The following is a 14,144-nucleotide window of genomic DNA, read 5'->3' as shown; positions in this document are numbered from 1 at the left end:
TATTGGTTGATGATGGATGGCAATGGTCGACAATGGTTGCAGACACATGCTAGTCAATGGCGTGATGTATAAAAGTATATAATGTCCAGGATGCGATGTGTGTACAAAGTATGTAAATGGTATCAGATCATTTCCCTCCCCAGATCCCTTGCAACACGATGTATGAAAGAGGCTTCACTTTGCAGGAAGGGCGTGTGGTATGTGGGTAGGGAAGTAGGGTAGTAGGGTAGCAGTAGTAGGGTAGCAGTAGTAGGGTAGTTCTAATGCACGCCCAGGTAGGCAACTTTTGATAGATTAAACGGCTTGGTGGTTGGTTGGTCGCTTGGTCGGCTGGTCGGTTGGTCCGGTAGAGATGTTCTTCACAAGCTAATCGTTTCATTCCAAAGCCAAGTCGTAAGCCAAAGTTTGAACAACAGATGATATTTGGAGATGATCTGATAGACTGACCGAGGATTCTTTTCCTGTGGACGGGTACATAGTAGGTAGGTGGTACATGGTAGTAATTCGGGTTATGCAGGGACAAATCCGAACATAAGCGAGAGAATAATCATTGGTTCAAACTTCATTAACTAATTCTATTCTATACCAATCACTACTAGGTACTTGTAAGTCAATTATCATCATCCAAAGTAAAGTTCAAAGAGTTTCCCTCCGTCTATCTGCCCACCTCCCTCCTCTGTCAGCCTCGAAAGCCTTGTCTGGTCTAAGTGTCTGGGGTGGTCTGGGGAAATGTTGATAGAGTGACAGCAAAGAAATCATTAGCCGGCATTCGTTCCATATCAAAGAATTTGATAGCGTGGTGTATATCTGGGGATGGGAATCGAAGACTGGAAAAGGATACATTTATTCCCTTGAGATTCTCATCCGTACGGTCATCATATTCTGAGCACAAGGTCCTTTAATTTCTACCTATCCATCACTACTGCAACAACACGTTTCGAGAATATACTTTTATTTATACCACATTAAGCAAAAACTTACACCCCCCTCCCACCTCCCACCTCCCCCATCAAAGATTTTCTTTCCACCTCCGTACTTCGGCCTTCCCCCAAACTCAATCCTTGTCAACCTATTGGGTAAATCACCATGCATGAATTATTCCTCTCGGCATCCGTGGATAGCGAAGACGTATCTCATTCTCTCCGTGTACTCCAAGGCTATTGTGGTATGATACCCCAACACTTTATTCGTCGACGATTAGTATTCGAAGGGCCACGCAGTCGAAACAATTTGAAAGGTCTTGATCCTTCCTTTTTGAAAGCCCAACCGCCGAATAAACAATTCTGGTGGAAATCACTCAACGAGCAGCTGATTCGTCAATCTTACGTTCTGACTCTGATATACGACGTTGATAAAAGTCAATTTGGTCAGCCAGCAAAGGAGCTTGATGGTGGAGAAGGTCAACCGTAAGTGCCTACCTTTCATTGATTGCATATCAAACCATGTGATCTTTTGAGACGGCTTTCAATACCTTGACAAAATACTTATTGACTTTAACTAGGGGTCTGCTCCCATGTGATGAGGTACCAGGTACATTGAGATGGACCGATCTTCCAGATCCAGCCAATGCTGCTGTCGTGAATAGCAGAATGTTCATTGCGATAGACAATGAAAAGTCATTAAGTAGACTTCTTCAAGCAAGCAGTCACCGGTACGTTGAAACTACTACCAACCAATCATTTACAGTTGTTAATCATCAGGTAGATTCACACGGGAGATTATTCAAGAAAGTCACCGAACTGTTCACAATAATACAGTTTTTACACTTAGTCGCTACTTTGAAATCCCCTCAGAGTTCCAAGAAGTTGATAGTACCTCACGCCCTAAGGTCAATAGCAGGTTACCTCCCTTTGAATTACTGGAGCCATTTGATGCTGACGACAAATGGATTTTGACTGCTAGTATTGAGGTTCAGAATGGAGCTGATCCTGATCATATGAAGAGTGCAATGGCAGAGCTATCGGCAGCCCAAGAGGAATTTAAGGGATGTTTCGCTTTGAAAGCAGCAGACAGGCATACCTTTGATACCAAAGTCAAAGTGCAGGCTTGAGGGGAATGTGTAATAAGGTGGTGCCATATTAGAGGTATGAGGGGCTGTCTTCTAATCGCTTGATCTAGGATGAGAACGCATCTTTGAGGAGCCGCGAGTTCGTTCTATGGGTATAAATTGACCATGTGAGTCACATGGGGGCCCTGAAGAAGCCGCGATAAAGTCTAGTACATTGGGAGGCCATCATAACCAATATAGAGAATGAAGTCATATCCGTGAAAACTGTTGTATTGTTATACACAATCGTTCCCCCACCCTTCTAGCTTTGAAATGCCAATCGATTTACAACTGCCCTCCCAATGCAATATACACCTAAACAACCCTCTATTGGTTCTTCTTTGTTTGCCAGACTGCAATGCCGAATGGAGCACCTAAACCCAATATTAGTTTGGTTCCCTTCAACCCCCATGTCCCTCAGCAGGGCTGCTATCCTAACTCACCGAATCCAAGAGCCATGAATCCCCAGTATCTCAAAGCAAAGAATTTTGTTTTTGGGTTGAATGGAATGTTGCTTCGTGGTCCCTCAGGGTAATGGTATGGAGAACCCATTTGAGCACGGGTAGAGTGGAAGCCACGGCGGGCGACCATTGAGGTGGAGGAGGATGCGCGGACGGCGGCTCTAGACAACATCTATCATGATCTGTTAGTAGTTTCTCTTGAGGCTGTTATGATAGCGCAGCCTTACCTTGAAAAATTGAGTTCTGCTTTGTATTTTTGGTAAACAGTCAATCGAATGATTTTGATTGAAGCTCGGTTTGGCACTAGCCGACAATCGAACCAAAAAAATTAATGCCTAAGGCTAAATAAAGAATGGGACTTTCCAAGGTTATCTGAGATAGTGCCCGGAGCGGAAAGCGATAATAAAAAAATATCTTTGTTATTTCACACCTTGTACTTTTTGATACATTTAAAAAGTATCAACAAACCACAATTGCCTTTTGCATCTTGGTTAATGTGGTAGGATATCATTCATCATGGATGACTTATTTGACGCCTTCGACGATAAGCCCCAAGCAGCTGCTCCCAGCAGGCCTAAAAAAGCAAAGAAAGACAAGAAAGATCGCAGCAAGAAGAGAAATGCGAATGGAGACGTAAAGCCAATTGCTGATGCGCAAGATGTGGATGCTGAGATGGTAGATTCCGAGGAGCCAGCGGCCGAAGCAGATGTAGAGGAAGAGGATATTGAAGAAGATGACGAAATTAAAGAAGCAAAGAAGGACGCTAAACGACGCAGAAAAGATACAGAAGCCGATCCAGTAGTTACAGATACATTCGAGACAGCACAATCGCGAGAGCTAGCTGCTTCAGCAGGATTACAAGGTGCCCCAGAAGAAACAGCATTGGTTTTACAGCACAACATTCAACATCAAGTTTCTTTACCTCCCGATTACGAATATATTCCAATATCGCAGCACAAAGCTCCTGCCGAACCCGCTAGAACTTGGCCATTCGAATTGGATCCTTTCCAGAAAGTTGCTATTGCATCAATTCAAAGAAATGAGAGTGTATTGGTATCGGCGCATACTAGTGCAGGAAAAACTGTCACAGCAGAATATGCGATTGCGCAATGCCTCAAAAACAATCAGAGAGTCATTTACACCAGTCCTATTAAAGCTTTGAGTAATCAGAAATATCGAGAATTTACTGCGGATTTTGGAGATGTTGGTTTGATGACTGGAGATGTTACAATTAACCCAACCGCGACTTGTCTGGTTATGACAACCGAGATTTTGAGATCTATGTTGTATCGAGGATCTGAGATTATGCGTGAAGTCGCTTGGGTTGTCTTTGATGAAATTCATTATATGAGAGACAAATCCAGAGGTGTGGTTTGGGAAGAAACGATCATCTTGTTACCAGACAAGGTCAGATATGTCTTTTTGTCTGCGACTATTCCTAATGCTATGCAATTTGCTGAATGGATCACGAAAACTCACAACCAGCCATGTCACATTGTTTACACCGATTTCCGACCTACCCCTCTACAACATTATTTCTTCCCAGCTGGTGCAGATGGTATACATTTGATTGTTGATGAAAAGGGAAACTTCAGGGAGGATAACTTTTCGAAAGCTATGGCAACAATAGAGGATAAGAAAGGGGCTGATCCAGCAGACATCAATGCGAAACAGAAGGGGCGTGGAAAAGATAAGAAGACCAATAAGGGTGCCAACAAGGAAGGTTCGGATATTTACAAGATTGTCCGAATGATCATGTTGAAGCATTACAATCCTGTCATTGTTTTCAGTTTCAGTAAGAGAGAGTGCGAGGCATATGCATTACAGATGAGCTCCATGGCTTTCAACGATCAATCCGAAAAAGACATGGTTTCGAAGGTCTTCGAGAGTGCAATCGAGTCTCTCTCAGAAGAAGATAGAACCCTACCGCAAATTCAACACATCTTGCCATTGTTGAGACGTGGTATTGGTGTGCATCATTCTGGACTTCTTCCTATTCTCAAGGAAACTATCGAAATTTTGTTCCAGGAGAATTTGATCAAGGTCCTTTTTGCTACAGAGACTTTCTCCATTGGTTTGAACATGCCTGCCAAGACTGTAGTATTCACTAGCGTCGAGAAGTTCGATGGAGAGAAGATGCGATACTTGACACCATCTGAGTTCGTCCAAATGTCAGGTCGTGCCGGTCGTCGTGGTCTTGATGATAGAGGTATTGTCATTATGATGATCAACGACAAAATGGAGCCAGAGAGTGCCAAGACAATTGTACGTGGAGAGCAGGATAAGCTCAATTCAGCTTTCTACCTTGGTTATAACATGATTCTTAACTTGATGCGTTTGGAAGGAATTTCACCAGAGTTTATGTTGGAACATTGTTTCTACCAATTCCAGAACACTTCAAGTGTTACTGGTCTCGAGAAGGAACTTCAAGACTTGCAAATTGCGAGGGATGAAGTTCAAATTCCAGATGAAGCAACAATTAAGGATTACTACGATCTTCGACAACAACTTACTACATACACCAAGGACATGCGTGATGTTATCAATCACCCTAACTACTGTCTCCAATTCATGCAACCAGGACGGGTTGTTCACATCAAACATCAAGAACATGATTTTGGCTGGGGAGCAGTTGTGAAGTTTACAGCAAGACGACCTGCTAAAGGATCTGCTCAAGAATTTCCTCCACAACAAGCATACATTCTTGATGTGCTTCTGCAAGTTTCTTCGGATAGTACAGTTACTACACAAACACAAAACGACTTACCATTAGGCATCACACCACCTGCTGCAGGCGACAAAGGCAAGATGGAAATTGTTCCTGTACTCTTATCATGTGTCGAAGCTATCGGACATGTCCGTATATTCCTTCCAAAGGACCTTCACCCAGCCAATGAACGAAATCAAGTACGCAAATCTCTTGAGGAAGTCAAACGTCGTTTCCCAGATGGTATCGCAGTGCTTGATCCAATCGAGAATATGGGTATTACAGACGATTCCTTCAAGAGACTTCTTCGCAAGATTGAAGTTCTTGAATCTCGTTTACTCTCTAATCCCCTCCACAACTCACCACGTCTCCCAGATCTCTATAATCAATATGCTGGCAAACTCGAATTTACCAAACAAATTAAAGAAAAGCGCAAGGCTATTGCTTCCGCATTGAGCATCATGCAACTCGATGAACTCAAGTCACGCAAACGTGTTCTACGTCGTCTCGGCTTCATCAACGAACAAGAAGTCGTCGAACTCAAGGCTCGTGTTGCATGTGAAATCTCATCCACAGGTGATGGTCATGAACTCCTTCTCTCCGAACTCCTTTTCAATGGTTACTTTAACGATTTGACCCCTGAAATGTGCGCCGCCGTTCTCTCGGTTTTCATTTTCGAAGAAAAGAGTCAATGTCCTCCACTTAAAGAGGAGTTGGCTGCTAAATACAGAGAAATCCAAGCTCAAGCTAGGATCGTCGCAAAGGTTACTGCGGAGAGTAAATTGAAGATGAATGAGGAAGAATACGTGACTAGTTTCAAGTGGCAATTAATGGAAGTTGTTTACGTCTGGGCACAAGGAAAGAGTTTTGCGGAAATCTGGTAAGTTTTTCTTGGGTCTAGCTTCCTTTGGGGCTCTTCACGTGAGATGAGATGAGATAAAATTATACTAATACACTATAATAGCAAAATGACCGACGTCTACGAAGGATCTCTGATCCGACTCTTCCGTCGTCTTGAAGAACTTCTCCGACAAATGGCTCAAGCAGGAAAAGTTATGGGCTCCGATGAAATCTCGAATAAATTCGACGAGTCGCTTAAGAAAATTAGGAGAGATATTGTTGCGGCGCAAAGTTTGTATTTGTAGACTCGTTTCGTCGTACTCATTTCATTACGCAAATACTTTGTGGAAACATGATGGTGTTTGGAAGAGGACAGAAATGGTTCACTCTCTTCATTGGCTGTTTTCAGCTTCTAACTTTGAAAGTTGGAAGAGATGAGACGAGATGATCTCCTCGTTACATTTTAATTCGATTGTCGTGGTGTGTAAGACGGTGGAGGATTTTCTCTTCCCGGTTTCCGTTTTTCTATGGGCTTTGTGAATCCAGAATCTAGAATTCTGAATACCGAGTTTCGCATTCCGCATTACGAATGTTTCATCGCAATGGAGTATGGATTTTTCTTCTTTTTTTCTCTCAAATAAAAATGCATACGGGTATGGTGAATGGAGTATCTATCCTTTTTTAGCCTTTTTCATTTACACTGGGAACTTTTCCGTCGGGAAAGTTGGTCGAGGGACAGAGAGAGAGAGATGTGTGGCGGGTGTGAAGAATACGAGAAGGAAGGAAAGATTTCGGAAGGAAGGAAAGAAGGGAGGAGAGAAGAAGACAAGAAAGGAGAAAGAGAAAGACAAAGAGAGAAGGATCTTTGCGGTATGGCATGGTATGGCATGGCATGGTATGTGAAAGGGATGGGGGAAATAATATCTACCTACCTACCTACCTACCTACCTACCCGCCTTTTCTCTGTCCGCTATCCTCTATCCTCTCGACGAGAAGAAGAAAGGGAAGAAGAAAAGAACGTTTGTAATTATCTACCCATCTAACTACTCTTAGGACGTGAATAAAAATAAAAGAATACAAAATTACAAGAACCCTTCTTTTCTGATCTTTGTGGATTTCATGTTTGATGTTTGAAGTTTAGATTCTGTACTTGTATGATAGGGATTGGTGAATTGAAATGTGGTGTGTATGCCTAGGTGATAGGTTTTCACACAAAATCTCCATAACATCACGAATGTTACACACTCATGCATTGATTGCCTTTCACTTCAAGTCATATATGTATGTATGTATGCATTGAAAATTGAATTGATGCTTTCTTTCTTGGCATCTCGATGTATTGCCGTATCGCTATTATTATCTCTCTCTGTAACTGTATCTCTGTGCATTTGCTCCTCTATCTCTCGCTTCACCATCTCATCCATACCCCCCATCACATCTCGTCTCAACTCATCTAATCTCCTTTTCAGCTCCCTTCATCCGCGACACCTCATCATCATCATTAATCACCCAACCTCGCATCTTATCATCCGGCATATTTTCTGTTCTCCACCTCTCCCCTGCCTCTACGCATAATTGTCTATGCATTGAGCAAGCTTTCGAGAGCAAAATGCAAGCTGGCAAAATATAATGCAATCAACCAACGAGCCACTCAGAATCATATCATATCCCAACATGACGTTCAACCATCCAGCCATTGAGTCCAATTCGCAATCCAACACATTAGCTCGTCTTTCCTCCTCCCCTCTCACCCCTCTATTTTCCCCAGCTTCTCCCCAAATATTAATTCCCATCTCTCGTCCCTCCGGACAATCTACCCACTCCACCCCAAAAATCAATTAAAACAGAAAGTTTGCTTTCCACTCAACACCTATTTACACCACGCAGATATCCATCCATCCGCCCATTCCTGCCCGCCCTATGCATTTCGCCACTATGCTCTCGCTCCATGGACTTGTGAAGAGAATCAACAACAAAACATCAAAAAATCTTTTAAACTCCTCGCTTGGATATCTTACACATCTCGCTCGCATCTTGCATTGAAATTTATTATCGACTCGCTTTCTTCTCCTCTTTCTTTTTCTTTCGTATTCTTTCCTTTAAATTGTAATCGGGCGTGTATTTATCTGTAATCTTTCCATCGTAATTTCGGATCCATCGGCCTCGTCTCGTATCTTTCTCGTATGCAAACATTCTTTCCATTTATTCATACTCAAATTCCTCTTCCACCAAGCATGCTTGGAACTGCCTTGCGGCCTACCCTTTTTCCTGGCATGTCCATACGTGGCACTCCTGCAACACTGCGTGGCTCTTTCATTAATCCAATATCCAATTGTGCTGGAATTCTAGAGACAATCGCCTTATAATCACCAGGAAATTTAGCATCTCTAGGTACCGGAACTAATGCGGAGCGCCATAAGTGATCTGATGTATCCTCGAGGAAACTAGGTCGAAGGGAAGCTTTCGAAGAGAAAAACGATGCGCGTCCTCTGGACTTCTTCGCTTGAATGATCGAGTCGAATAACTGAATATCCCGATCGTTTGACTGCTTAGTTTCCCGTTCATGAATGAATTCATTGAATGCTATCTGAACGTTAGTATACTTCACAACCTTAACCATGGAATAAATTACCTTGTGTCTGCTCCAACATTACAATATATTCTTGTTGATCACTTGGGAGACTCTTTTTGAATGCAGCTAAATCAAAACCATATAACTGTCCAGATGACTTTTGTTCTTTCGATGGCCGACCAAGATGTTTTCTGTAAGTGTAGAACAAATTTGCGAAACATCGAACGAAAGCTGCACGTACACGATCTGCATGGAAGGCGGCTGGACAGACAAGTGAACACCAACCTAAACAACGGCCATGTGATACCGTGCTACAAGCATTACATGTATACATGCCATCGTCCTCTGCCCTCTCATCACATATGGAGCATACAGATCCCATGTCGTTGGCATTATAAGCAAAGCAATGTCCTTCTACCCATATCGTTGTCTCCGTATTAAGAACTGGCTGCATGAGCATGTTAGGCATGATTGTTGAAGCAGCGATAGTTGAGGCCGCATAGGCGGATGGTGCGTAAGCAGACGGTACATAACCATACGTAGAGTTGCTATCGCCAATGGAAACAGCGGAAGTGGAAAGACTAGCCGAATGACCATTGACAAATGGTGCACTGGGTCTACGGAGTGTCGGTTGTCGCTCTAGACCAAATGAGGAACTACGTCTCGAGTTCGTGTCGAAGTGACCAGATCTCTTCTCTCTTAAAGTAGCCGTCAGAGCAAACCCAGAATCGTTTCGAGAGATGGGAGTTGTAGGCATTGGTGGACAGTGGCCAGATACAGGTGATAAAGATGTTGGTGGACTGGTTTTACTTGACACGCTAGTCGATGGACGCTCAACACGAGTGTGATCGTTCTTCGACTGCAAGAATGCATTGAAAACTAAAGGTCTCTTCATCTTTTGTGGATCCGGTTCTCCGAATGTTGTCGAGTTCTGACTAACGTACTTACCCAAAGTGCCAGGTGGTGCATTCTGTGTGAATACCGATTCGTTCTCCGACGAAAATGCATCGTAGGGAAAGGTTTCAACAGCATAAGGTGGTGGTGCTACTTCTACACCACATCTATTGTGATGAGGAGCTGCCAGCTGCAAGAGGGACACAAGCTTTCGACGCTGTTGTCGTGGTAGTGAAACTGGTGGAGCAGTAGACTCAACGGTATCTTGATCCAAATCCACGAAAACATAATCATCCTCCGGAAGCTCTATATTGTCATATCTTCTTTCAATTCCCACAATATAGGGACAAGGTGCTTCCAGCGCAGAAATTAATCTCGCTGGTAGAACTGGAATAAAGATGCTTGCCCATTTGAGTGGGTACAGAAGACTGACCAAAGCTTTACTAGCAAGATGTAACATAGCTGTGTGGGATGACAGTAAAATGATCCTAGATTCCGACAACATAAATTCTACCAGCGCAACAATATTGGGTATACTCAGCGCTCTGAATAGTGCATAGATATCCGTATTTCGTGAATCTGGCAATTCATTTGGTGCTTCCTTTCGCGCAAAGAGTCGCAGTTCTCGCACTGCAATTTCAATTTGGGTTTTCGAAGATATCGGGCTCAGTGCCTCGGTACACAGGTTGACAACATATCTCTCCAGGGGTTGCCATCTACCGATTTTTGGCGAACTTGCAGGAACTCGGAGTATTCCACCATCCGTCATTGGTACCACAACAGCCTTCAGCCATTCCTTCCAGAAGCTTGTCATACTTCCATCTCTGCCAAGGATTCCATATGCCCTGGGTATCCAAAGTCCCGTCTCGCCATCAGTCAATCCTTCAATTTTAGCTGCTGCGCCGTGTCTGACAGGCCTCAGCATGTCCGTCATCAAAGTAATTTTTTCCTCCACCGCACTAATCTGTTCCTCCAACTGTTCTCTAGCGGCTGAGCCAGATACAACACTGGGCAATTTTGCTAGCAACTGTGAAAGGTGTGCACGTTCTGCAGCTAATCGTTCTCCCAAACTTGCCGCAAGTTCTCGTTCCTCGTTTGTCATATGGCTTTGTCTCCAAGCCTCGCATCTTCTTTCTACATTTCCGGCCGCTTCTTGATCCAATGGCTTCCAGACGATTACAGTAATTCCGTATATTTTGGAATTGTCATCTGAGGTCATAGCAAATCCATGCCAGGTTGATCGCGGTCGTTCGTCCGAAGAAACAATATTGATATCATTTGGAAATGCAAACATAGGGACATAATCGGGAAATTTACCTCTCCTCGGTAACTCTTCCGTCGCGTGTTTTGGTGGGTATCTATCAAGTAAAACTGGTTCAAAACGTCGTTTTAAAGGGTGCATATCAGGATCCAGATTCAGGGGCTCTGGAGGCGGAATGACGGAATTGTAATTGCTAAGGCGCCTCGAAGTGCGAACTGACACTGTTGTAACGGTCAGCATAAGCATTTAAAGACATGAGAGGTCTGCGGTTAAACCCCTCTTGAGGATATGCAATGCATGTAATATATGTGCCGCACCGGGACGCAGATTGTCAGACTTACTACTTCTACCAGCCATGGAAGGCTGTCTCTTTACACTATTCAGATCTCTGAAACTAATTCGTCTCCTTATACTTCCACCCACGCTCCTTAAAGTCGGACTTCTCCTATGTATATTTTCTGCATCTTCCACTCTTAATCTCGAAGCTCTCGGATTTGTCATGGGAGGTGCGGGTTGTGTGGCCCCAGCACTAAAACTCAAGTCATCCAGGAAATTCTCCCGCTCACTCGCAAACTTCAGTAGCGCCGTATCGAAGTCGAAATTTCCAAATATTCCTCCACCCTCAGTCTTTGTGCCATTTGCATTGCCGTTTGCATTGCCATTGCCGGTGCCGGTGCCATTTCCGTTGCCATTGATGTAACCAATTTCACCAGCTTTAATGGTCATACTACTTCGATTACTCGCAGTTCCTTCAAGCTCATCGAGAGTGGATATTGAGCTTCGCGATTCGTGCGACGATTGTTTGCTGAGACGATTCCATGAGCTATTGCGGGAATGTCGTGCAGAAGCTCGATTGTTATTTGGAGGAGGAGAGTTTTCACCTTCAGGACTTTCTTCTATTGTAGCATCGACTTGGGGAGAGGGAGGCGCTTGTATGATGTTACTTGATCTATCCCTTGGATTTGAAGGGAAAACCTCGGGTCCATATTGTAGAGAATCAATCCCCGCGATCCAAAAGTAATCTGCGAGAGGAGCCGAAGTCGAATTATTATTATCCATGGCGAATGAATATTTATTGGAAAGCAGATATACTGAATTTGTTGAATATGAAGGATTGTATTGGCAGATATGCCAGTGATAGGTAACTGAAATTCCTTTCAGTATGACATCGAATCGAAGGAGTGTATGTGGTGGACGCTATTACCGCGAACTTCAGGAGTAATAAGTTATTAGACTGGAGAAGAGGGAGGGAGGGAGGGAGGGAGGGAGGGAGGGATGATCCGGCGTTTCGTGGATAAAGTAAGAGAAGCTCCTTGTAATCTCGGACACAAGGGCAAAGGATTATACGCTTTCCCGACTATTTAATGAACAGCAAGCTCTTTTTTCCTGGAGGTCTTGGTGTGACTATCTGAGAGGCAGTGAAAGACGAACCAAGGTTGATGCTAGAAAGGAAGATTTGCAGATCAGACCCTTTGGAATACGGTGGACGGTGGGTGATGAAGCTAGGTATGAAGTACTTTCCCCTTGAGCTCCACTGTTGTTTAATCAAATCAAATCAAATCAATCCATTGATCATTCAATCAAACGCCTTAGGTAAACGGTTAATAAATTGATGGAGGATTTGAATGGGGTGAGTGAAGTTTTGGGAAATGGAGAAAAGAGGGAGGAGAAGAAGAGGAGGAGGAAGGAGAAGAAGAAGAAGAAGAAGGGAGAAAGGAATCCGGCAATTCCAAGAAATTTTGATTGCTAGATATGGATGGATATGTGGATGTAGAATTGGAATTCGTATTGGTTGATGTGAAGTTGATAGTGAAATAAATTATTCTTCTTCAACCACCGGTAAGTGAAGTGTGAATGAAGTGAATTAATAAAATGGGTTGGGGTGCGGTTGTGTATAAAAAAGATGACAAGATTGATCTTATAAATGAATTGGATTGGACTGGACGGGATTGGACTGGATTGAATTGAATTGAGTTGAGTTGAGTTGAGTTGAATTGAGTTGAGTTGAGTTGAGTTGAATTGAATTGAATTGAAGATTATAAAAGAATGACCATGACCATGACCATGATTATGACTATGAAAATAACAATAGACGGAGAAGAGGTACTACCCAGGTAATTCCTCCGTATGTAGATTATGGATTATGGATTGTAAAGAGTGGTTGGCTGGTTGGTTGTATATTATGTAGGTAAATGCAATGTACGAAGTATATATGGATGAATATATGGATGAATATATGGATGGATATATGGATATACGGGGAAAATAAGGGACTGTTGTTGATTGCGTGGGTGGTGAGTGAGTCCTTGTAGGACAGAAGTGTGAAATGATAATGGTACCCAGGTAGATACAAGTAACCTTTCCTAGTAATAATATTCATCACTTTCTACATCTGACTTCTCTCTTTCTCCTCTCTTCTCTGTCCTCTCCCCTCTCTCCTCTGTCCTCTGTCCTCTCTCTGCCCTCTGGCCCCTCTAGCCCCTCTGTCTTCTCTCTGCCCCTTTTCTCTTCTTCCTTCTCTTTTTTTCTTTCCTCTCTCCTCGGTCTCCTCTCCTCTCTCTCCCCTCTCCTCTCTCCCCTCTCCTCTCCCCCAAATCTCCATTCTCCATTTTCCAAATATGTAGGGACCTACCTAGTACCTTTGCTATATTCCAAGCAAATCCAGATAAAAGCGCCGCCGTGTCACTCGAAATAATATTCCTTATCGTGAACCAAGGTAATAGATTGCCTAGCGAATGATCTTCTCCAGGGAAACTAAAGAAAAAGCAATTGGGTTTTCCAAAGTTTAAATGAAGCAATATGATCCTTCTACGAGAATCTATCGTGGACAATCCCAATTTACTGGAATTGAAGTAAGCAGGTAAGTGGGTGAGTAGCTACCTCATATCAGACGGTGGATTCTCTACCTGGGTACGTCGTCGATCTATGTGCTAAGAAGTATGTAGGTAGGCATACATTCCGAATATATTCATTTCCATCATATCTTTTCATTCTCTCACAACACCAGAAGGGATCAAATACGATAAAGTGTTCATCAGCCTAGGAAATAGCGTTTGGTCGATCTTCCTCCAACTTAGCCCAAATGATGAATGGCGTGAACGGCGAACACTTTCTTTTACACTTCACTAGACCAGGCACCAAAAATCTTGGGGGATGGTGTGGGAAACGGTTGTTTACTTAGTTCAGCTGCTATTCGGACGATATATTCACACTCTATCGTCGCATCCAATGACAGACCCCGATTTTTCTCTTATATACTTTCTAGCGTTTCCATTTATCTTGCTTTATTTATAATATATATAAGTCAGACTAATCAAAAGAATGGTTCATGCGAATCAATATCTCATCCTACCGGTGCTAGT

The 14,144-nt window shown here is 43.2% G+C and overlaps 4 protein-coding genes across 4 annotated transcripts; 2 read left to right on the top strand and 2 right to left on the bottom strand.

Moving 5' to 3' along the window:
- Positions 1 to 1,086: 1,086 nt before the first annotated feature.
- On the top strand, positions 1,087 to 2,050 carry Bfra_011160 (putative mediator of rna polymerase ii transcription subunit 18 protein; the record flags this gene model as incomplete). Its single annotated transcript, XM_037341490.1, has 3 exons — positions 1,087 to 1,406; positions 1,502 to 1,651; positions 1,705 to 2,050. 3 exons carry the CDS (start codon positions 1,087 to 1,089, stop codon positions 2,048 to 2,050), a joined length of 816 nt encoding a protein of 271 aa, XP_037188302.1.
- Positions 2,051 to 2,245: 195 nt separating this feature from the next.
- Bfra_011159 (putative cytochrome-c oxidase chain viic protein) lies at positions 2,246 to 2,755 on the bottom strand. Its single transcript, XM_037341489.1, has 3 exons — positions 2,736 to 2,755; positions 2,491 to 2,680; positions 2,246 to 2,421 (listed from the first exon to the last, which is right to left on the bottom strand). The coding sequence occupies exons 2-3, from the start codon at positions 2,678 to 2,680 to the stop codon at positions 2,375 to 2,377; spliced, it is 237 nt and encodes a 78-aa protein (XP_037188301.1). The 5' UTR covers positions 2,736 to 2,755; the 3' UTR covers positions 2,246 to 2,374.
- Positions 2,756 to 3,024: 269 nt separating this feature from the next.
- Bfra_011158 (putative atp-dependent rna helicase dob1 protein) lies at positions 3,025 to 6,360 on the top strand (the record flags this gene model as incomplete). Its single annotated transcript, XM_037341488.1, has 2 exons — positions 3,025 to 6,095; positions 6,180 to 6,360. The coding sequence occupies 2 exons, from the start codon at positions 3,025 to 3,027 to the stop codon at positions 6,358 to 6,360; spliced, it is 3,252 nt and encodes a 1,083-aa protein (XP_037188300.1).
- Positions 6,361 to 8,267: 1,907 nt separating this feature from the next.
- Bfra_011157 (putative ddenn domain-containing protein) lies at positions 8,268 to 11,841 on the bottom strand (the record flags this gene model as incomplete). Its single annotated transcript, XM_037341487.1, has 3 exons — positions 8,268 to 8,638; positions 8,688 to 11,003; positions 11,124 to 11,841. 3 exons carry the CDS (start codon positions 11,839 to 11,841, stop codon positions 8,268 to 8,270), a joined length of 3,405 nt encoding a protein of 1,134 aa, XP_037188299.1.
- Positions 11,842 to 14,144: the final 2,303 nt, after the last annotated feature.

Source organism: Botrytis fragariae (genome assembly GCF_013461495.1).
Source record: "Botrytis fragariae strain BVB16 chromosome Unknown tig00000225, whole genome shotgun sequence".
Taxonomy (NCBI): Eukaryota; Fungi; Ascomycota; class Leotiomycetes; order Helotiales; family Sclerotiniaceae; genus Botrytis; species Botrytis fragariae.
This window is presented reverse-complemented; position numbering and strand designations above follow the sequence as displayed.

Excerpts from the sequence above, each read along its gene's own strand:
- Bfra_011159 (XM_037341489.1), bottom strand. The coding sequence starts at position 2,680 with ATGTTGTCTAGAGCCGCCGTCCGCGCATCCTCCTCCACCTCAATGGTC. Across the intron at positions 2,422-2,490 it reads ATTCATGGCTCTTGGATTCG|GTGCTCCATTCGGCATTGCA; the intron begins GTGAGTTAGGAT and ends TATTGGGTTTAG.